Consider the following 23,557-nt stretch of genomic DNA (forward strand, 5'->3'; position numbering starts at 1 on the left):
TAATTTAAATATTTTATTTGACACTTAAATATTGTCAAAAGTAATTTGACAGCAATAAATATCATGAATTGTTTTAATTTTACAAAATTGGTTTTCAAAGCAACTGAAAAGAAAGTGATCTATCAAACCGCAGAAAATAGTTATTTTTGGGAATGGGCCACTGGCTAGGAAAAAATAAAATTTTAATTTATTTTAGGATTTATGAAATTTACCTTGCAAAATTGTTTGTCTTCATTTAAATTTGTAGCAATCATGTGGATATGATGCATTGAGGAAGTATCTTCAGTCAAAATTTTCATACTAAAACCTTTAACAGTGATGATTGTTTAGGTATTTAGAGTTATTCCTGATGCTCACAATCACTCCTCGCCATTGCTGTCTTGCAGATTATGTCTGGCAAGTATTTATGCCTTAATTTTCTGAGACAAGAAAATGATATGTTGTGGAGTTGGGCTTTAAGTGAATTTTAGAACGAGTGCCAAAGTAGGTGCGAAGAAGGAAAGGAGGGTTAGAGGGAGATAGTGGGAAAAAGGAAGGCATAACGGCTTAGGATATCGAATGCACCAACATTATGGTGAGCAGTGCAAAATGCGTTCGAGCCTCGGTGCGAGGCAGCAAGTTCACCGTCATGACCTTGGTGGCTGAAAAAAGAAAATTTTTTGAATTTTCATCTTGTTCCACAGATTATATAACGTTAGAATGGGAATTCGTTCTCCTGTGAAGCGATGGTGGTGGCACAAACTCTGTTGGGATACTTTTTTCCCCCATAGCACATTGTTTCTGGAGAGGGTTTTGATTGTGTCTGCTGGAGTAAACAGTGAAAATATGGGGATTGTTTCAAACAAACATGGCACAGGTAATTACGTAGATATGAGGGGAGAGTGGTCATGGTGAGACATTAAAAAAGTGGTCTTTGTGGGGTGCTAATAGGAACTCTACAGATAGCTTTAACAGCTTTCTTCTAGAGAGAGGTATTTCCCCAAAGCAATATGCTATAAGAGGCATGAGCGTGTACTTTAATATAGTACAGAGTATTTAGTGTGTTGTTGGACAGTAAAGGGGCAAGCTTTCTTGTCATACAAGGGCCCACAGATAGCTTTTTTTTACTCAGTTTAGAAACATGTGACAACCAGTCAAGTGTATTTGAAAGGTGAATCCAAGAAATACAATTGATGAAAAAAAGATAAACAGTCGATCACAGGGTAAATCTGCGGCTTGGTGAGGGTTCTAAATATGAGAAGCCAAAGTAAATAGTTTTAGCTTCATTTAATGCAATATTGTTCAGGTGACACTATTCCCACATCTCTCGAGTTGTAATTTTTGAATATTCAGTTGGATCTAAAGTGTTGCTAGCAGTTAATATATTAGTTGTATCACTTGGACACATTACTGTGAGACTTCTGGTAAACTGCTGAAGAAGATCATAAATAAAAAGAAGAAATACGTGATGGTGGACCAAATATTGACATGGGACACCTAGACACTTTGCAGCTGCTTCTACTCTCATTGTCAGTGACCTTGTGATGGTTTGCACCATCCCAGCAGTAGAGTGATGCATATAGCACTCTTCTTGAGTTCTATTTTCAAGAGGGGAAGTTTAGAGAAACGCCAGTAACCTCCGGAATTTCAAGCTTAAGTTAAATTTTATGTACTACACTATTAAATGCATTTTTTAAGTCATGAGAGACCTGCTGTTTAAAGTTTAGGCCATGTAGTAACAAGTTCCAATATTCGAACATTGCAGCATTAGTTGATCTACCAACTTGGAAGTCCGTAATGAGGTTTAAGGAATACTGACAGAATAGCAATAGGTCTAAATGAGCATGATTCTTAAGGCTGCTATACACAGCGAATGATTTTATTCGCATGATCATTCAGTGAAGATTAGGACATGTTCTATTTTGCTCGTATGATCCTGTGAATGATCACGTAATCATTCACCGTGTATAGTGGCCTCTAGGAAGGACACTTTCTTGGGATCCCCTGATACCAGAAGTGAAATCACATCTGGATGTACGCAATAGAAAGGAAATGCTTGGATGGTAGGCCCTACATTCTTGAGGGGTATCGTGGGTAATGCTACTCTCTATGAAGTGTTGAGGATTGCTTATCCAACTTTTACAGAACTACCATTGGTATAGAGCAGTAGAATGGTCCAGCAATCTCCGTTTGAAAGGAAAGAAGAGCGGAGTCTTTTAACGTGGAGTGTAACCAGTGGAAAAATATAACAGGCAAAAAGATCCCAGGTGAAAATGACCGACTTTTCATACACCAAATACTCCCATATATCCTTGGGGCCATAATTCCCAAACTTTGCCTCTTGGTCATGCCCAAATCTCAGCAATTATGGGCATGAAATATAACGAATCAATTTACTTACGCAACACATGGAGGTGCAAAGTCGAAGATCTGATACACCTCGCTGCAATCGAGTACAATCAGACAATGGTAGAAGACTCCAGAAATGTTACCCCTGGCTCAGAAAAATATATTCTCAAGTGATACGTCTTTCAGAGCATGCCGCAAGACATTTGAACAGAATGATGAGAAGAAAATGCGACGGAGAAAAGTTATGGTTCTGGAGAGGTACCGGGAAAAAACATGAAATAGTTGTCGTACAATTATAAGAGAAAAGCATATGGATGGGGCAGATGTCTGAATTAAAATGTAACATCAATGCAGGATAAGTTTAAGTGAGCTGAAAAGTTTCACTTTTAAACATTCATAATACTCGCTGACCCGCTGAAAGACGAACTCAATTTTCGCGAACATTGCGGATGATGTATTCTTCCTCAAGTTCACCGAGATAACTCCCGGAATATTTTCATGAAAAACTTCCCACGTACTCTTCATATCTAATTCACTTTCAAACCCAAAAAAATAGCACATTCTTCCATGCCGTCTGCAATTCATAGCAAGTAAGCAAATACATGTTTTAGACGTTTTTTCTCTTTCTAAAAGTAAAATACGTTCTGAAATGAAAGTCATAGCCGAATCGCCGTATGTTTCTCGTGATTGCTCCAGATCGTGAAAATGGAATTTCTTGGAAGCAAGCGTGACATGGGCCAAATCTTCAAAACCATCATAACACTTTTCAAACAGTACAACCGTTATAGCGTATTCAAGATGCGTTTGCCCTGAAACGGCAACCAAGCTGAACGGGCGAAACATTTGTCCTAAATTATCCCATGTCGTTAATAAAACAAAACAGAAGTCTGGCTGATAATGTATATCTTGCATTCCCATCTTCATGAAGGCGTGCACCTTCAAACCGCCTTCAACTTCATGCCATAATCCCATAATTCATCGCATCGCCATCTGGCGGAGGCTGGTGGCTGTGATGTTATGCGTGCAGTAACTGTTAATTTAGTTGTGGATAGTTTGAGCATGACAGTGGACGCTCAGAAATGGACGGCTGTGGTGAAGGAATTTTCCAGTAGTCCTCGAGGATAGGAAACATTATGACTTAGCGGTCATATTGTACTATAGCGTTGTTACTTGTAGCATATCAGTTACTGTTGGAATGCAGCGAGTGAGAGATACGTCTTGGGAATGGTGGAAATTGTTGTGACGTCGAAGGAATGTTGCAATTCGCTACTCCTGTCGTGCTTGTCTCGCGTTGAAGTCTCCTGCCATCGTTCACTCCCTACGTTGGATTTACTGCATTATTGTGATCACAAATATGGTTGTGATTTTGCTGGCGAAAGGGATCAAGTGAATTATGAACAGTCCACCAGGAAAGATTTTGCGAAGTGCCTAAATAGCACTTCGTTCCTGTTGTTGGTTGGCGGATGGCGCGAGGAAGACCTCTGTAAATGACATTTATTAACGTTAACGCTCTACGGTCCTCATTCTGCTCCTTCAAATGTAACATTAAACATCAGGTATAGTATTATTATTGTGGTAACCGATGCAAGAACCCGTAGTAGTTTAAGTACGAATGCTACCTGTGTATTGAGTTCACTTTCTTGTATGAAAACACAGCATGAATGGAGCCTGTGAAAATTTCGGTCATTTATTCTTACCTAAGCTCGTACGAGTTCAAGCATCACGTTACCAAACATTTCGATCCTATATTATAATGAACACGAATCTTGGTTGCTTGTAATACTTTATTTTGGCTTTCACTGCTAATGTTGACGAACCTAACGAGAGTGAATACACTTTATCCATATCATTGATATTTGTTTTAATGCAATTAAATTTATACATTTACTTCTATTTGCATGCATTTTCTTTACCAGAACAATCTTTAAAATACGGAAGAAAACAAGGTGTTACACTAAACTTGAATGATAAATATTAGCAATTAATACAGAAGCAATTAGGTTTAAACTGCCGTGATTGTGAATGGAATCTATGATATTCATATAATATTTGTTGGAAAAGGAGGGAAGTACTTAAAGTTAACGTCACTTAGGGGCTTATTACGTAAGTCATAACTCCGGAGCTATGGAGCTATAAGAGTTATGATGGCTGCCATAGCTCAATTTGCGATTACAGTAGTCAAAATAACTCCGATAGGAGTTGCGAACTGGAGCTATCTCGGGGCTGGAATAACGCAGGCTTCTGACCCGTCCTTATGATAACTCCAGCCCGATTTCCTTCGGTTCTCAACTGTCATTTGTTGATTTCTGCCGTCGGAAGGTCGGAATCTGAAGGATTTGGCAATGGATGGCCCAATAAACATGTATATGGCGAAGGATGACGAGGGTGTTTGAGGAGTATACATATATGTAAGAAGAAGGAGGTATCTGACATTAGAAATGAGACAATTCCCACAATCCGATCGAATTAGATGAAGACCATTTTCGAATGTTTTTCAGAGTGTCGAAAAACACTTTTCAATATCTCTGCCGGTCTCTGGGACTAAGGAAACGCAGAATATCACTAAGCGTGGAAAAACAGATAAATATTATTGAAGAGTTTTCATTATATCACTATGGGCGTGTGTAATGTTGAATCTTCTTATTCTGCGTCTGAGATATTCTGCGTTTCCTTGGTGTGGGTCCCAGAGACCGGCAGAGATATTGAAAAATGTGTTTCGACACTCTGAAAAACATTGGAAAATGGTCTTCATCTAATTCGATCGGATTGTGGGAAACCCTTATTCGTCTCATTTCTAATGTCAGACGCCTCCTTCTTACATACTCCGCAAACACCCTCATCATCCTTCCCCAATATATGTTTATTGGTCGATCCATTGCCTTATCTTTCAGATTCCGACAGCAGACATCAACAAATGACAGATGAGAAGCGAAGGAAATCGGGCTGGAGTTTTCATAAGGCATTTTTATTTTCATTATTGGTATTAAAAAAATATGTCGGTGTGTGTGCAAATATCTTCGTTCTTTGTAGGCATCTGTCAATCTCAGTAGCACATTTTTGTTAATTGTCGATGAAATATTAAGGTTTGTCACCCTACATTTTATTTATTGTTGCCTCCCCGTTTATTCCTTGGAATACGCCAAGGGCAAAGCTTCTGTGGTCACTCATAAAATTAGTGAGCACCACACACTGCTTCCTACTCATTTTCTCCGACCTTTGCCGGTATCTAAAATTGTATTCATTGCCATAATAGCAACATGGGCAGAGAATAGGTTTGGAGTCGACGATAAATGAATGACTGTATACAATGGATGACATATAACTGTATATGAATAAGCTTTAAAGTATAAACATTTCAACAATGTAGTTTATATTAATTATTTCACGTTAAATTACGAAATACAAGTTTGGGACTCCATTCCGAAATTCATGTTAAACCCGTCTGCTCAGAAACATTTACTATCGGATACCTAAGCTCCTATTGGTTGACTCATTTCTGGAGATTTGCTTTCCGAATTTTCCATAGCCACTGTAGCTCCGCATTCTTTCGGAGACTTCTCGTAACTCCTGCCGGTACGTAATAGGGTTGGAGCTACAAATCAAAACAATTCCGGGCGGAGTTACAGATAGCTCTAGCTCCGAGTAAAAGTTACGTAATAGGCCCCTTAATCATTGAAATTGAAAGAAAAACATGGTTAAGGTGGTAAAAAATGAGCTACACTATTTATTTACACAGATCTGATTAAATTCACTAAAGTCAGGTGGCACTATTTGGCTATATCAAAGGATACCATGCGAGTCGTCTTGTAAGTGGAATCATAGGAAAATATTAAAAAAGTGGCATCATAAAAATAGGAAAAGCCTGCATTGATATTCATTTATCAACTGCCATTTTACCCCGATCAGCAAATTTCTTGAAAGGTTGACACTTGGAGGTTATTTTGGCACCCCTAAATATTTTTTCCTGACCCTGGGCATTTTTTGTTATTTTTTATGATAATCCTGCATGATGAATGGTTATAAAGTTGCATCACTTTAAGACAGTGGCCAAAGAAATTACTCATACCTTAATATTAATGTCCTGACATTCTAATTTCCCATTGAGGATAAAGAAACACGATTGATAAAATGTGGCAAACACTAATGGAGCCAGGCATTGTTAGTATAAAATCCATTGGAAATAATAAGAGTTGCCGTTTCCATTTCCTTTGTTTACTGTGATTTCATAAAATATGGTAAAAATTGCAGTCTAAATTTTGACTTTGGTGTCTTTTAGGTATCACTCTAATGGGCACACACTGGTTACAGCTAACTATAACACCTAGTTAACCATATTCTCACTGAGCTTCAGGACTTACATTTAAAATATAGTTATGGTAAATGGGATGTAAAGGTAGAATACAAAAATAAGTAGCGGGTCATATAACCCATTTCTGTCTTCCAGTGTATAACATCTTGTAATATGAAGCTTAAAAATACTGGAGATAATTTTATGTTAAGTTATAACACTTTTGGTAATAAAAATATTTTATTTGCTTAGAGATCAGAAGTACTTAATGAGAATAGTATGTTGAGTTATATAAGGCACATCAATACAGGGAAAAACAAATATTCTTAACAGGATGCTCTTATGTATGGTGTGATACATTAGACTCAACAAGAAAAAGCCATTATCACTCAACTGTATGATGAAGTAAGGCTTAAATCCTCTTGTTGTGTTGAGAAGGGAATCTTAGATTCTGAAATCGGTATGCTTCTCCCATCCAGGTGACATTTCCATCACTTGGTTCTGAGCATTTCTCCCTGGAGTTTACCCCACGGAGTAAGTGTTAGTTGAGTGATTGTGTGATTTCTCAATGGAAGCAGCCTTGGTGAGGCCCCCAAATCCTCGCAAAAGTTCCTTCAGAGTTGAACGAGTGATTGTAAAGGGTTTCTGGGGGAGAAGCTGGGGTTTGGTCACTGCTGAGAATCTTCTCGTTCCAGCAAACCAACACAGTGTTTTGTTCGTACCTGCGACGAGGTCCCCACATTATGGCCATTGAAGTTGTTCCCTCTCCCAGTTGAAGAAAAAGCCATTAAGTAGGAATGTAAAAATTAGCATCATAAGTTAAAAGTCGCTCAATAACTCATTGATTGAGTTGTGCAGTTTACCTAAAAACATTTTATAACTATAATTAACTTTTATAGTAGGCTCTGTTTGTTTAAGCACACGAGGAAGGTTGTTATACAGATGGAGATCCATGTTGGATGACCCAGGATGTTAGATTGCTTATTTTTTTGTGCATAGGGTACGCAAATATCATAACATCTTTTGGTAGAAATTAAGGAAGTAATAATTTAAATATTATGCAAAGAGAAAAATTGATTAGGATTTAAAAAAGGGTCCAAGGACCCAAGAGTTTTTTTTAAACCAATAGAAGGACATAAGGTTGTCCTTATATTGGTTTAAAAAATCAAAAGCTTGTGACTTTCAAAAGCCTTTGTTGCCTTGGCTACGGGAAATATTGTTCTGCATGCCAACACAGCAGAGCAAACCCATCTGCCAGCTGCAATTACCTATTAATGGGGGATGGTGATGCAATGAATTAACAATTAGTAAAACTAAGTTTTCAGGAAAACTCTCCACCTGTACGTAATGAACGAGCACCCTAGACCAGACAAAGATGGATGTTTATAAATGATTTTGGCCAAATATGAATGATGACCTGGAGTTAGGGTTACAGCCTGTCACTGTTATGACTTTTGCTGCTGTAAATTAACACCTTGCGTACCGGGGTATTTAAATTCTTAGAAATGGTGATTCTGGGTTGGACTGTTGACATTGGAAATATGCCTTTGGTTTAAACATAGTTAAAAAGCTAATGTTTAGAATATAACTTTACCCAATCAAACGTTATGATGCATCAATTCATTATGAATAACGAACAACAACTGAAAACGTACTAACAAATACGTATTGTATGCTTTAAAATTGTTTAAGTTGACACGCCTAACAAACACTAATGAGATGAGACTAAATGACGAGAATTCTCGCCATCCATCCGCAACTTGTTAACAAATTATTGATTTTGTAAGTCATTTATTTTGCAAATAAATATTATCTTAAGAGTGAAGGTTTGTGTGAAACTATGCTTATATGGACTTACGTTTTTATTTAATTTATTTTGGCTTAAAAATCCTCAAAATTATGAATTTGCACAGGCTTTGCTCTAATGTCATGAAAATTCCCGGCAGACTCTACACTAATAGGGGGTATTTCATACGCATGGAACCCCCGGCTCTCATTTCGTTTCAATTCATCCTCTGCCCCCAACAGATTCCCAGGCTAGCCTGATCATGATAGTTGATGTTAAGTGATGGTCCCTGCCCAAGTAACATTTTTGGTTGGCCCTCTGTTGGCAGATGGTGGGACACAGCGGTTGGCCCATGGTATGATTTGGCCACCTCGCCAACCGTATCCCAACCAACGATTCCCCAACGATGGGCCAACAGAGCATTACAGTCGGGCCTTCGTATTCCCAACTATAGGCCAACCCCTCTCCAACGATACACCGTTGGCCCTTTTCAATTCTGCCATCCGTTTCCCAACGAAAGCTATATTTTACTGGCATTCCTCATTTTTATAGAATGAGAGTTAAATTAATTTACCTTCTCACTTGATATGATACCGGTACATAGATAGAATCTTTACCTTTAACTCCCGATAAATCAAAATGAAATTAAATACATTAACAATCAATGCTATAGGACAAAGTAAGGTTACAGTGGTTAAAAGTGGAAAACAAAAAATCAATATCAGTTCAGAAGGTCCCCAACTTTTATTTTCACAAATTAGGACACTTTTTATTAGGACAAAATTAGGAAAATTTCAACAGCACCTTTCCATATTACAATATGGCACACACAAAAACTGTCCATCTTCTTTGTAGGGCAACAAAACACACTTAGATAAAATCTGGGTGGACTGTGCAATTTGCATCCAGGTACTAATTTTTTTACTACAAATATACCAATGGTACCACTTCTAAGAGGTAATTCAAAGAAATCCTCCTTAATTTCAAACATGTCACACTGCAAGATGTACACCCCTGAGTTATTTGATTCAATTGCCTTCACAATTCCTATTCTCTGGTCTTCGGTAACGAAATTGTTAAGTTTAGTCCATTTTACTTAATTGGATTAATAAGTGCAAGATTTAGGGATATTAATAGGAATCACAGAAACACTGATTGAGTATAATATAGTTGATGTATTTTCCATAAAATAATAATTGTGCAGTTGTTATTTAGGTTTACTCCTACAAATTCAATCTCATTCTCTTCAGAGAGGACTAAATCACTCACTTTGTCCATTGAAACACTGTTTTCATTAAAACTTCCACTTGTACTAGATATGCCACAATCTGAAAAAATATACATATCGATCTATCTAAATTAATGATGAAAAGTTTAAAATTCCACGAAACTATCTGTTTAAGGTAACATGATTTTAGGAATGCCAGTTTTGTAAGACTTACCAAATGAGGTCAATGCCTTATTTTTGTTAGAAGCACTCGACTTATTTTATTTAACTGCTATCACAAAGACATAGTGAATGATTAACATATAAAAGCAATCCCTAACAACCAAACAAGTTTTGGTTGTTAGGTTGCTAGGGAACCATGTGAACCGTATCCTGCAACTTATGCAATCGTACTATAATGTTATGATGTCCCAACAGTGGCCCAATGATAATCCATTTCGTAGGGCCATCGTTGGGGATTTCCGTTGGGCCAACAGCATAAACCGTTTCGTTGGGCCGACGAACAATATCTGCGTTGGGCCAACAGTGGAATTTGGTAGGCATATCCACCCACAATGAGCCAACCGTGACTACGGTTCCCCAACCGAGGCCCAACGGTCAATGTTACTTGGGTGATGGCAAGCTATATTTCATTATCTAATATGGCCTTAGATAGGTAATGGTTGTAGATTGATAATGGCGAAGTCTGGCCTCAATAGCTTTAATCTATCTTAATGGCAGTAGTAGCTGGTCCCCCATAATTTCTGGAATACTGAAAAGATGGCACTATTCAAGGTGGCTCTTCAATGTGAGTTGTAATTTCACTAGGTTTATAAACATCCTTTAAAAGTAATTGATGAATCTGTAAAGCTATTTAGCTATGCATAACAGATTTCAGATGTGTTATTGCTGATAGGTATTGCATACCGCCAAGGAGTATCTGATGGTATGTAATATGCCCTCCTTCCCCCAAACAACAACCCTAGTATGCCTCTGGCCTCTGTGAAGTACGATTTGGATCATCAAAATATTTCTAATAACTTCAGGCTTTACTTTGTGAAACCTCTCCATATTGGAAGTAAGGAAATAAAACTTTGTAAGATTCACTGTTATTTAATCATGGGCACGACCCGGGTTTCGTAACTTGGTTACATAGTCAGGTGACTGATCTTGCATGCATCTATACACAAAGTACACAAGTGACTGTGACTCCGATAGATGTCCTCACAGTCACTTGTGTACTTTGTGTATAGATGCATGCAAGATCAGTCACCTGACGATGTAACCAAGTTACGAAACCCGGGTCGTACCCATAATTTAATAACAGTGGACCTTACAAAGTTTTATTTCCTTACTTCCAATCAAAATATTTGTTGCCTGTTTTAGGTTTTGCTCACCATTGCATTCAATGCAGTCAAGCATGTAGAGTTGTTTCAGAATGCAAGCACGTACATGATAAGAATCTTTCTTTTTCTATCTGGTTGGACTGTCTGTTCTAGAGGATGGCACTTAATTCACTCCTCTCACCTCCTCAAATTCTTGGCGCTAGAAATACTTGCCCTCCTGTAGTTGAAATGATGGATGATGTTTCCATCTAGTCTTTTATAATATCCAAATATTTTCATTTCTTTTCCTCTCATATTCTTCGTCCTGTTCCCCCATAAACATGATTGGTTACAAGTCATTCGCTCTTGCTGTGCTTCATTTCCCTTGTTAGATGTTTAAGATGTTTCATATCTTCCATTCATCTCCACACCCACTCCATATATGGTGTTCAATGTCAAAAATAGTTCTATTGCTGCTGTAAACTGAATGTCTGGTAGGCACAGACCCCTATGAAAAAATTGTATAAACCTGTTTCAAATTTTTATACATAATTTTTTTTAAATTATATATTACATTTTGAGCATTATGTATAAAATTTTGAAACTGGTTAATACAATTTTTTCATAGGGGGAGTCATTCAGGTTACCCACTCAAAGCAAGTGGGCAGCTTTGTAAATACTATTCACACTTCTTATTCCTTGATTCCCAGATGCTTATGGGAACTAGTAATTTTGTGTAAGATGCCATTTATTGAGAAGTTTCAGTGATTATTATTGAATCTAATGCTTTTTTTATATGATTATTAACTTTCAGGTTGGACTCGGAGAGTCTTCCAAGAATCAATGTGACCCTGACTCACCTGGCAGGGCATCTGGGACCCATGCTATGGCCTCGGCTAAGTCTTTTACCTCCCCTCAAAACCCTCATTCCTCTAAAAGCACATATTTAACAGAACATCTGAGGTTTGCTGCTGCTTCTGGTAATGCTCAAGAGGTTGCTCGGCTGTTGGGTGAAGGAGTGAAAAATCTCCCAGATGAGGTAACCTTAATTTGTGGTGGAACCTTTTAAATTTCTCCACTGTAATCTTGTGTATTTATATATTTTTAACTTTCTATTCTCTCCTTTTTTGGCAATTTTGTCCGGGGTGCATTATAAGGATTGTTCAATGAGTCATGATTTGCTGCTCCTAACCTGAAAAATAAGGAAAAAACCAGTCTAGTTATTTAAATAAACAAGTTTTACATCTCTATTGACCACTACAATATTTATGAGCATAAAAGCATGAAACTTAGTAAGACTTCTGTTGCAGCGTGAGTTTCAACATATTGAAAGGAAACTTCAATAGTCCATATTTTTGCCTCACTGTTTTAGGGCTACCAGAAAAATCCTCTGAAATTCTATTCCCAACCACTCTCTGAAGTTGTTATAAAACTCACATTGTGGATGTCCCATAAGTAAATTCAGAATCAAAAATAGCTTAAATTTGGCATAAGTAGAAATTTTCCAATGTAACATGTGGCTTTAGAGATATTGTACAGTACGCTCCCGATTATCCGGGCTAATGATGGGGGAGAGATGGCACTAATAGTCGGAAAACACGGATAACCCAAACTTTCACTTAAACATCTTGTAATGTTCATAATTTACGTAAAACAAACAATATATTATTATTTATGCCGTTATTCTGTTATTTTAGAGTGCTTCCTGGATTCATTTTGAGCTTTCTTTGCCTGTTCGCGATCTTTTTAGCGGCGATAACATGTCATATACATCACTCGTATTATTAATGCTCCATGTAAGGCCTGGTTTCGAAAACCACACATCCGTGGCTGTGATCACGGATAAGTGGTTTGCACGAATGCTTCAAATTCACTGCTCGTCGTCGGAAACTGCACTGTCAGGCACCACGCCACGTAGTCGCATCTCGCACAAGTTGCCCGGGTTGCAACTGCTGCGGGACGTGTATTCGTGACCATGGAGTGCAGTCACGCACTGTGAGGCAAGGAAAACAGGAACACGGTGCTTCCATGAATGCAGCTATCGCGCGATCGCTTCCGTTTTACGAAGGGGATTCTAACGGAAATAATAAGCCTGGTGTATCCTAGCACTAATACAGTAATTCCGATGATTTTGCGTCCGATTTTATTTTTTTATTAAGATCGCGTAAATTATTGTGTGAGAGTGAAAATCATGCACGGATAATCCGTAGTAACACGGATGAACCGCTGCCGGATAATCAGGAGTCTGCTGTACTTCAAACTTAGGAAATGTCAATGCTTTTATTATTTGATGTCCATGTGGTTGTGTTTCCTTGGAATGTAGTACATTTTCCTAACTTCCTTATTGATTCCTTCCTAGACGGGATGCAATGCTCTCCACTTGGCTGCTTCTTCTGGACATGCAAATGTTGTGGCTGCTCTCCTCCTCTCGGCTTGTGATGTTAATGCAGTTGACTTAGTGAGTTATATTTTCATATTAAGCCAATTGATATTTATTCTAAGTGCTTTTAATATTTTATATTTAATTGTGCTTAGCACGTATACTGCATGTAACCACTTGCTTGAGGTGGGCATATACAGGGGCAGATCCAGGATTTCTTTCTGGGGGGGGGGGCACAAGCAAGGCTGTATCCAGGATTTTGTTCTGGAGGGGGGGCAGCACAAGGATACCTTGTAATACAAAATGAATGCAATGATAATGGGACTTCAGTAAAATCTTCCATATTTTTAAAGGGTCTGGTGGGGGGGCACGTGCCCCTGTCCCCCCCCCTCCCCCCTAGATCCACATATAGGCTGTAATACAAGATTTCATACTGTTCTTGCAAATCATATTAATTAATTTTTCTTGGGCTTAACTCCTAGTTAAACAAGGTTCATTATAGTCGAGGAAGTCGTGGAAATGAGGTTATTGTCTGGGAAAAGCTCCAGAAGGATGGAACTCATGATTGAACTCTGGGAGTGTTTCTGCTTCCAAACGGCAGATGGGGTATTTTGTTGCCCTCCTGGCTGAAAGGCAAGGGGTAGCGCAGACTTGGCACTTCCTGACTTTATTTCAAAATGAACCTCGCTGCCTTAGTCCATAAAATCTTTATATAAGACAGCTTTGCCATTGGTATAAAGTCAGGAAAATTTTTAAAATTTTGACTGGTTATTATGAAAAGACAAGGAAATTTAAAATGCGTAGTTGGAGTGAACCCTATTAAAGTATGTACAGTGAAACCTCGATATAACGACACACCACGGTGCACTAACAAACACTCGCTATAGCGAATTGTCGCTTTACCGGAGGTGGAGCAAATGATAGCCAATATACCTGTTGCGAACAGATATACAGGAACAGGAGTGGTGCGGCGACAGATAAACATCTATCCGATAAACGTAAGCATAAATCCAGACAAAAGGCGATGTTTTTTTGCATCACTAAAATTTCTTACTCAAATAACGATTAACTATTCAAACAATTTATAAGCGTCGCACTGAATAAAAATCATGCAAAGCATTGTTTCGTCATCATTATATTTATCGAATGACAGTTTACCACATAAATTTGAGACTGAGCACTCCATTAACTTCATTTCTAACAGATCGCCAGCAATTACAGAGGTTAAGGAGTCTTCATGAAAGTCTTCCGGCGGTGAAACCCTCGCTATGGCGAGAGCCAACACCGAAAGGGTCTCGTAAAAACGAATTTTTTAACACGCTTATTATAGGGTCAATTGACGGTGCATCGGCTATCTCTCGTAATAGCGGGGGTCTCGCTATAGCCCGTACTCGCTTTAACGAGGTTCCACTGTATATTTTACCAATAAATTCAGTTGAGTCAGACTGCCATATCAACAAAGACCTCTGGGTAATACCTACATCAAGTGGTATATGTGCTCCTAACATCCTACTGAATGTTTACATCTAAAAGACCAGTTGAATAGTATTTATATGCATGAATGGATGCTTTGATGAATTTTTATGCTTCTATTTGGGCAAATATGTTTTAAAAATTTCCTACAAAGACGAAAATGTGTGTCTGGATGTTTCTTGACCTGGGAGACGAAAGACGCAAATTTTTGTCGGGGATTTTCTTATGCAGGTGAACAAATGCCGAATATATATACGTTTCTTAGCTCTCCCCCTTTTATGGCAGTTGCGGGCGTGTGATGTCTTTGTTTCGGGACCCAACACTCTGGGGCTTAGGCTTTACCCTCGAAATTCGGGAGCAGGTACTCGGACCCCTCGTCTTATATTACCCCTCTCAGCAGTAAGGGACCGTGGTCATACATTTTTATCCGGTTCAATTTGCGATCTATCCTCCTATCTCAAAAAATATAAACTAAGAATTGAATTGTGTAATTGTCTTTTGAACAGCATTTACAATTTTTAAATGAAATTCTACGATAAACATTATCATATATGTCTGGATTTCAGTATAAGCATCAACATGGAAATTGTTGCTGCAGTTAATGCATTAATATTGACGGTAGAGCTTTGTTCAAAATTTGACAATTCTCAGAATAAAACAAGGAATTCAATTTGAAGTATGCAATTTACGTTCAAGCAACAACTATCCATATTGCTAATTCATGTAAACAAAGCATGATTTACCGCGAACCAATGCCGCTGGTAGGGTTATAAACCTGGAAAGGAGGGAGCCCAACTACCCTCGGAGTCCGAGATAATGAGGAGTCCCCCCTAGGAAGGGTAGAAAAAGGTTGGTGCTGAGAGTGTGTTATTATCCGCGACTCCCTTAACAAATATCCAGCAAAAATGCTCCGTACAGAGAAGACAGAAGTGTCTCTTGGGGCTCAGTACAGCAAGGCGAGAACTTCACCGTCTCGAAGGGGTTAACTGGTTGGCAGTTACATACAACAATTAGTCCCTTTTTATCCCTTATAAATACCTATTCATTCTGGTATACTGAAATCTTTAAATATTTTTTGTTTGTGTGTGTGGTTTCTCCTAAACTAATTGTATTGTCTTTCATTTACAGGCAGGATGCACAGCACTTCAAAGAGCAGCAGCTCAGGGACATGTTACTGTCGTTAAACAACTTTTGAAACATGGTGCAGATGTAAACCACCAAGACAATGTGGTAAATAACTCAGTAGTTGTTTATGGGGATGATTTGTTTGCGTGCTCTTGGCCTGAATATAGGAAGCCATTTTTGACAGTTGATATTGTGCAGCCCAGTTCAGTGAAATTATCATTTTGCTGTTCTGTAATGGCAACTGCGAGTGATAAAGATGGAAAAATTACAGGCATTATGTTTGGAAGGGTTGACTGTTACCATGGTGAGGGTGGTTAAATGAATCATTTCCCAGATTCACATCCTTTCTAATACTCACGTAAAAAGCTACTCTCTCATCTTTATTTCCTTTGATTAATTAGCTACTTACAGACTTTAAGACACATTCAGTGCCCTTCAAGGATCATTAATCCATTGGAAACCCTCCACCCTTTTTCTAATGTAATTGATTTTTGGAAACAACCATTGTTTCCCAGAAATTCTAGAATGTAGGGCATATAGCAAAGCTTCGGGTTTTGTAGTTTGTTGTTTAGCTGTGTGCATCAAACTTTGTAACAACATTTTTTTCAATACTGTAGAGACCATGACTGAGGTTCGTAATTTTGTGATATTGATTATTTGTAATATCAATTTTTTAGCATATGTTTACATACTCCTTTGGTCAGGGTATGTCTTCACTTTGTAATAACGAAAACTTTGTAATAAGTTTCTTATAAATGAGAGTCTACTATATGTGGAATATACTTCCTAGCAGAATATTTTTTTCACTGTGTAATTTAAATTTGTTTTGCTTTAGAATCTGGGAGACATTTATTGATTTTAATTCCTCTAGTGTTATTACTACTAATTTATTGGCAAAGGTAATTTATCTGAGGTAATAATAATAATAATAATAATAATAATTTTTTATTCACCGAACTGGCAATATACATTGCATGGTTTCGTCACAAAAATCACTATGATACAAATTACATAAATACAATAATACAAATTACATAGAATCATTTAAATAATCGCTAATATCATAATAGGCTTTACCTGCTAAAAATTTACATAATTTAACTTTGAATAGGGAAGGGGGACAGTTTTTCAATTCAGATGGAAGTTTATTAAAAATGATGGATGGAGTGTGATGAGGCCCCTTGAGAGCTAGAGATAGATGGTGACTTTTGAGGTGAACGTCACATTTTGAGCGAGTGTGGTAGTCATGCCATTCATGATTCCTTGGATTCCTTGGAGGTATGAGTTATATTTTGTATATAGTATATATTTTATGTAAGTGCTGTCAGTTAGTTGGATAAAACTGCTTCAAATGGTGTTACTGAAGTTTCTTAATTAATATTTTCTTAGATGTGGGAAATGACCATTACAAATTTTCTTTTATCAATGGGTGGCATTTTTTTAAAGTCAGTCCTGATGTTGAGTTCATATTTTGTAATATTATTGTTTTTGTTGAGTACTTACCTTTATTGAGTGCTATGAAACACTAAGTAGTGGTGAATAATACTATTTTTATTTGTATATTTTATTTTATTAGCATGGAAATTCTGCCTTGCATGAAGCTAGCTGGAAAGGATATAGTCAGACGGTAGCGGCCTTGTGTAAGTGCAGGGCTCAATTGCAGTTAAAAAACAGAGGCGGTTTTGCTGCTCTCCACTTATGCTGCCAAAATGGACACAACCAAAGCTGCCGTGAACTCCTCTTTGCTGGCTGCAATCCAGATGTTCAAAATAATGTATGTTATTAATATACTTTTTAATTTTGTATCCGATTAAAAATTTCCATAATTGAGCCGTTACATTTTTATGTGCTTAACCCATCTATGGTGATGATATTTTCATAAAGTTATATAATTTGAATGCCTTCATAGGAAGTGCATGGATAAGTTCACATAGCTAGTTATACCCAAAGATAGGTTTGCTGCATATGAGTGGGTGGCTTGCTGACTTCCAGTGAATATATTTCTTAGTGTCACTCAGTGACATAATAGTGGTATGCTTTGTCTACATCTCAAGCTTCAATGAACATCACCTTTCAATGCAGGGTGACTCTTATGCTGCTCTGCAGCTGTAAGAAGCATAATCAGCTGCAGGCTAATCAGCAAGCCATGTATATTTCAAGGGTGGATGCTTTATTTACTCTGTAGTGAGCTTATGTGAGTGGCTAATCGGCAAGTCATGTATATTTATTTGAATTTGCATGTATATTTCAAGGATTGATGCTTTATTTACTCAGTAATGAACTCTCTGGATATTCCTTTTAGTGAAATTAGGCTAATGCCAAGTCATATACCCACTTGATTTAAGTTGGTATAACAGGTTTATCTGTATGTAAGTTGTTGGTGTAAAATATACTGCATGTTTTCCTTAAAACGGATTAATTACAGAAATATTTCAACATCATTTATGTACCTACGTGAACCACTAAAACTTTTCAAGATATTTTTTGATCAGGTGCAATTCTTGCTAAACAATATCTGGAATATTTTTTAAATCTTTTTATTCTTTCTTTTCATACTCATCATCCAGTATGGGGATACTTCACTTCATACCAGTGCAAGGTATGGTCATGCCGGTGTTACAAGAATTCTAATCAGTGCTCAGTGTAGTGTTTCAGACCAGAATAAGGTATGATATGGTGTAGTGTGCTTGTTCATTGTATTCACTATTTAAAATTTTTTTTACTGTTTTGTCAACATAAACATTTTTATTTTTAGAACGGAGATACAGCTCTTCACATAGCTGCTGCCATGGGAAGGAAGAAACTGACGAGGATATTACTGGAAGCTGGTTGTGATAAGAGCCTTCGGAACAAGGTTGTAAAAATGATGAGAATACATTTTCAAGAAATAATTCTCTTTGACTTGACACCTCGTGCTTTTATGTTTCACTTCATAGGTAATCTCTAATAATTTGATCATTTTCCTAACAGCAAAATGAGACTGCACGGGATATAGCTACTAGGAAAGATTTGAAAGAGATTTTAGCCATTTTAAATACTCCCCCAGTGGTCTTAAAAGCTCAATCAGAGAACAAGAAGAAGGAAGCAGCAGCTGGAAAAAGCAGTAAAGGTGGGCGAAGGTTTGATGAGGTTGATAAAGGCCATGATCGAGAAAGGAATGAAAGGAAGAGAGAAAAAAATGGGAGTGGGACCAGTAGCAAAGAGAGTAACTGTCACAGAAAGGACAAGAAGGTAGGTCACCATGGAATAATAATAATAAATTTATTAACCTTCAATTTTACAAGGCAAGTCAATAGTAATGATCAAGTACATAAAAGGTAATAGTCAAGTACATAAAGTCAGTAAAGGATATATACAAGTCAGTACACTATGGTGTACACCAAGGCACAATATACATTACAATCAAAATACAATATTACATTATAAAATTGACATCCTACAAATATTTGGATTCGAAATCCTGTGGTTTATAATTATACCTATAATGTGAAGGCATTTTTGTCATTTATGAATTCATTTAGTGAATAAAAAGCCTTTTTACAAAGAATTTGTTTAATCACAGAAGAGAATTTCTTATTATCTTTCATTGTTTTCATTCAATGATTCATTGCAGGTGATATTGATGTGAATTTTGCTCCTGCTTTATGGCAAACAACATCTGACTTGTCATGTATACAAAACTTGACTCAAAATTTTCCAGTTTGAAGATTATCCTTGCTAAGCATGCAAAGTTTTCCTTCCTCTAAGCTGTTATGAAAATTTGCTTGTATTTTCAATCTTAATAAATAAGTGAAGTCTATATAATTTTATTATATGTAAGTGCAATTTTTTGCTTAAAAATTCCATACGTCCATTGGTGCTGTTTGGCCTGTTTTTTTAATATCTCTACCTTTTGTCTAGAAAGGTCTTATACTTTAGTCTGAATTAGAAATTACGAGACTGTTCTTACTTCTCACCGTTATTCACTGTAATGTAGTCATTTGCACATCTTGGCCTAAGAAGCGAGTGCTTTTCAGTGAAAATGACTGTGCAATGAAAGGAAAATGAAATATTAATGATGAATAATTTTAGATTTACCATATTATCGTGTACATTTTCCTATCAATGTGTATTGCGTCCTTCATTCAAGGCTGTTATGGTTACGAAAGATAAGAACTTTCTTTCATTTTTAGGCACAGAAACATGAAGCAAAGATGAAAATTTTACTAAACACATTTTTTATTTACCTCTAAAATTTTCAATGTTCACCATTTTAATCTTTTTTACCTTGTTTTACATTAAGTATTAATTTGCTCTATTGGGTTAACCACCAACATCTCTCATCAATGGATTTAGTTTTGATTTGAAAAAGTGAAATGTTGGCATTAGAACAGCATCTTTCCTTTGTTCGTGTATGCTTGGAGTCAATCAAGTATAGATTTGATTTCCTATTTAAAAAATTATTAACTTGGTGAGATGCTTCACTATCAGAATAAATAAAAACTTTTTTTCTGTGTGATGAATAATCTATCAGTGATGGATAATTCTCAAAGTTGTATTTACGTATTTAATGGGACTTGAGATACTTTCTCTTGATATTCAGTTATTATTTCTGTTTTTATTATGTTTCAGCACAAAAATACCCACAAGGTTCATTTTGAGAAATCTTGTGTTAGAGGAAGGGGAAAGCAGTGGTCTCCTTATGGCTGTCATTACTACCCTGACCCAGAAGCTTTTCCTGCTCCCAATCTGGATTCTTTACCAGATGAACCCCTACAGAAGGGTGAGCAGTACTTCTTGGATCTGGCTGGAAACATTTGTAAAGGACCAGTAGGAGTGGGCTATACTTGCTACTGTGCTCCGTTCTTTCGCAATGTTGAGGCTCGCCTTGAAAGGGACAAGCAGGAGCTGAAGGAGCACATAGATCGCGCTCACGAGAGGCTTGACCGGAAAGTGACGAGTCTCGAGCAGAGACTGTCGCACACGGTGGAAAAGGAGCGTGGGCAGTGCGAAGCGAGGAGCTTACGCCTTGCCGAGTGGCTTTGCCGGGAGCTGTCAGGCTTAGAAGAGCCTGCAGGCATCTCGGAGAGGCCATCAAGTCACGAAGACTGTCGTCGCAGGTCAATCCTTAGTGACAGGAGGCGAACCAAGAGCCTTGAAATGTTGCCAAATGATGAGGAGGTTGGCCATGTGGGGGAGTCCCAAGGCTATCCGTGTGGTGCTCGTTTAGGATCGGGTGAAGTTGGGCCGAGTGCACAGTGGAATAGTGATAAGGAGTCATACCCGGAAGTGTTACCAAACCCTTGTGACCTGGTTCTTCCAAACTGGAGGCTTGAGCGTGTGAGGAGGGGACGTCGAAATTCGGATGATAGCCTGGATCGAGTTAGCGAGACAGTATGGGGTAGAGGGAGGAGCGAACAGTTGGATGGAGATGGTGAAGGTGCCCCAAGTGTGGATGGCCTGGAGGAAGAGGGTAGTCGGAGCTCAGAGTCAAGTGATGGGGAAGATGAAATGGGACCGGAGGAGAGAAGGTTGGGGGTCGTGGAGGAGGGCAGTGCTCAAGCAGGGCCGGATTATGAAAACGTTGTGTCATGTGAGCGTCCACTCTGGAAGAGTGGGAGTGAAAAGTGTATATTGTCTGAGCTTCCTTACAGAAGTAGGACTACAGTCTATGAAAATGCGGCAGTGTCTACAGTGGTTACTTCTGCAGAATGTCATAAAGTTGAGTCGGATTCACACAATGACTCAGGCTACAGTACCAAAGTATTTGGAAGTTCCAAAGGCCCGTCACCATCACTTTCAGGTTGGTAATCTAGGCAGTATTCCTTGTTTTTTTTGCTTTCTCCCCTTATAGCATTTCTCATTCATTAAGGCCATTTAATCTTTTAGTGCCATACCAATTCTGCTGGTATACCCTGTATTACCACCTTGCTTTTGGAGCATTTTTCATTTATTTGCAAGAATTTCTGTTCTTTTTACATATTCAATACATGTAGCACATCAATTGACATAGTCCTGTCCAAGCTTATCTATGGACCACGCCAATAGACCTACCAATTTTCTCGTCTGGGCATTCTTTTCTTTGCTGTCATATTTTGCTTTTGATATGCTTCCAACCGTACATTTTGCCTTCATTTGGAGTCTAGATATGGTGTGGTGTGCATCATTTTTCATTAGTTACTCTTGAGCCTTTGTGGAGTCCATCGTTTTCTTCACCTATAGTTTCCAATGCAAAATTGATCTGATTCTGATTGCATTCCATAAAATTGGTTCCGCATTGATTATGTTCATGAATGATTGGAAATTAACAGTATAAGGATGGGATCGGCCATTTTCATGTAGTCAAAGCTTGGTAAATTTTTGAAAAATCGGCGGAGAAAATTTTTTGATGCAAAATTTAGACACGTACTCACAGGCATCGGATAGTCCTCAACTACGACTTATCATTCTCCTCCTGCTCCTCAGAGACATCCAAAGAAGTCCTGTTTAGTTTAAGTCATCATGATGCTTTTTTTTACCTCCAGAGCACTAATTTAGATAATGTATACTTCTATTTGTGTTTTGAGGAAGCTGTCTAAATTTGTATGTAAGTGAGTTTCCTTCCATGCACTACCTTTTCATACTTGATTCTTTGACCCTTAAAGCCATAGGTGAAATGGTTTAGCTATGGTTTAGGCTTTAGAAGGTGGTCTCTTAATGAGTGGTCAAATTTAAAAGCATGAAATCTTGTATTGTATTTTCTGCTGTTCTTATATCAACAGTCACCGCAATAATAATGTTTCTGGTGAATATTTATTCTGTAATTTTGTAGGTATATTGTTCTGTTTTTTGAACTTTCTTTGCTATGAGATCATCAGTAAGCTTTTCTTTCATTTTCTAGGGAGCGTAGAAATGGAAGCATCTACACATCATGTCTCTGCAAACCCTTTTCCTTCTAAGGTAGCAGCCAGTGAAAGCCAGTTTAAAAAAGCACAAGGGTTTATTAGTGCTGCAATGAAGGAATGCCATGACCTTGTTAAAACAAGAGCAAATTTGAAACCTGTACATAAAGTTAATGGTAATGTTGCATCTGGTAGTATGGTTTGAGATTTGAAGGAAGAAGTGTGTCAATTCTGGGTTTTTCATCATCAAAATCAAGTGATTTCCAAGATTTTCACTTGATCAATCTGCAAAATTGTTTATAAATGAAGGAATTTTAGAATACTCATTTTTATGAAAAGAAATAATTTTTACCACTGACTTTGAAATTGATGTCTACTGCCTGGAGAATGCTACCAGTATTTAAAGTAAGGCCACATATCCAATGATGCAAATGTTTTAAGGTAGTGTTGAATGTTGAGCAGACTTTGTAAATAAGAGAATTTTGTGTTCCCAATCAAAATCCAGTTTTTGCAATTATTCTTAAGCTGATGAAAAAACTTCCCTTCCTGAGGTAGCCTCTTAAGCTCTGCCCTGAATGATTTTTGGCATCGTTTTTAAAGTAGATTGGTAAATAGTTGAGAGTAGTTGATTGTTGGGAGAGAATATGAAGGTAATTTTTATGTGGTTAATATTTTTGTTGAATGTTATACAAGAAATTAATAAACTAATATTAATATTTATTTTTGTGAAAAATATAATTGTTTCATTTGTAAGAAATTGTGGTATATACCTGCATAGGTTCTTA

General features: G+C 37.6%; 1 protein-coding gene across 1 annotated transcript; it reads left to right on the top strand.

Annotated features, from left to right (window-relative positions):
* The first annotated feature begins 2,724 nt into the window (after positions 1-2,724).
* On the top strand, positions 2,725-23,505 carry LOC124170992 (ankyrin repeat domain-containing protein 6). The gene is made up of 10 exons (XM_046550104.1): positions 2,725-3,884; positions 11,749-11,973; positions 13,294-13,392; positions 15,916-16,017; positions 17,489-17,686; positions 18,480-18,578; positions 18,668-18,766; positions 18,883-19,143; positions 20,524-21,694; positions 22,772-23,505. Exons 1-10 carry the CDS (start codon positions 3,816-3,818, stop codon positions 22,975-22,977), a joined length of 2,529 nt encoding a protein of 842 aa, XP_046406060.1. The 5' UTR covers positions 2,725-3,815; the 3' UTR covers positions 22,978-23,505.
* Positions 23,506-23,557: the final 52 nt, after the last annotated feature.

Source organism: Ischnura elegans, chromosome X (assembly GCF_921293095.1).
Source record: "Ischnura elegans chromosome X, ioIscEleg1.1, whole genome shotgun sequence".
NCBI classification, from domain to species: Eukaryota; Metazoa; Arthropoda; class Insecta; order Odonata; family Coenagrionidae; genus Ischnura; species Ischnura elegans.

Bases quoted from the DNA above. Each gene is read 5' to 3' on its own strand.
- LOC124170992 (XM_046550104.1), top strand. From the start codon at position 3,816: ATGACATTTATTAACGTTAACGCTCTACGGTCCTCATTCTGCTCCTTC. The intron at 16,018-17,488 runs GTAAATAACTCA...TTATTTTATTAG, and splicing joins TAAACCACCAAGACAATGTG to CATGGAAATTCTGCCTTGCA. The intron at 18,579-18,667 runs GTATGATATGGT...TTTTATTTTTAG, and splicing joins GTGTTTCAGACCAGAATAAG to AACGGAGATACAGCTCTTCA.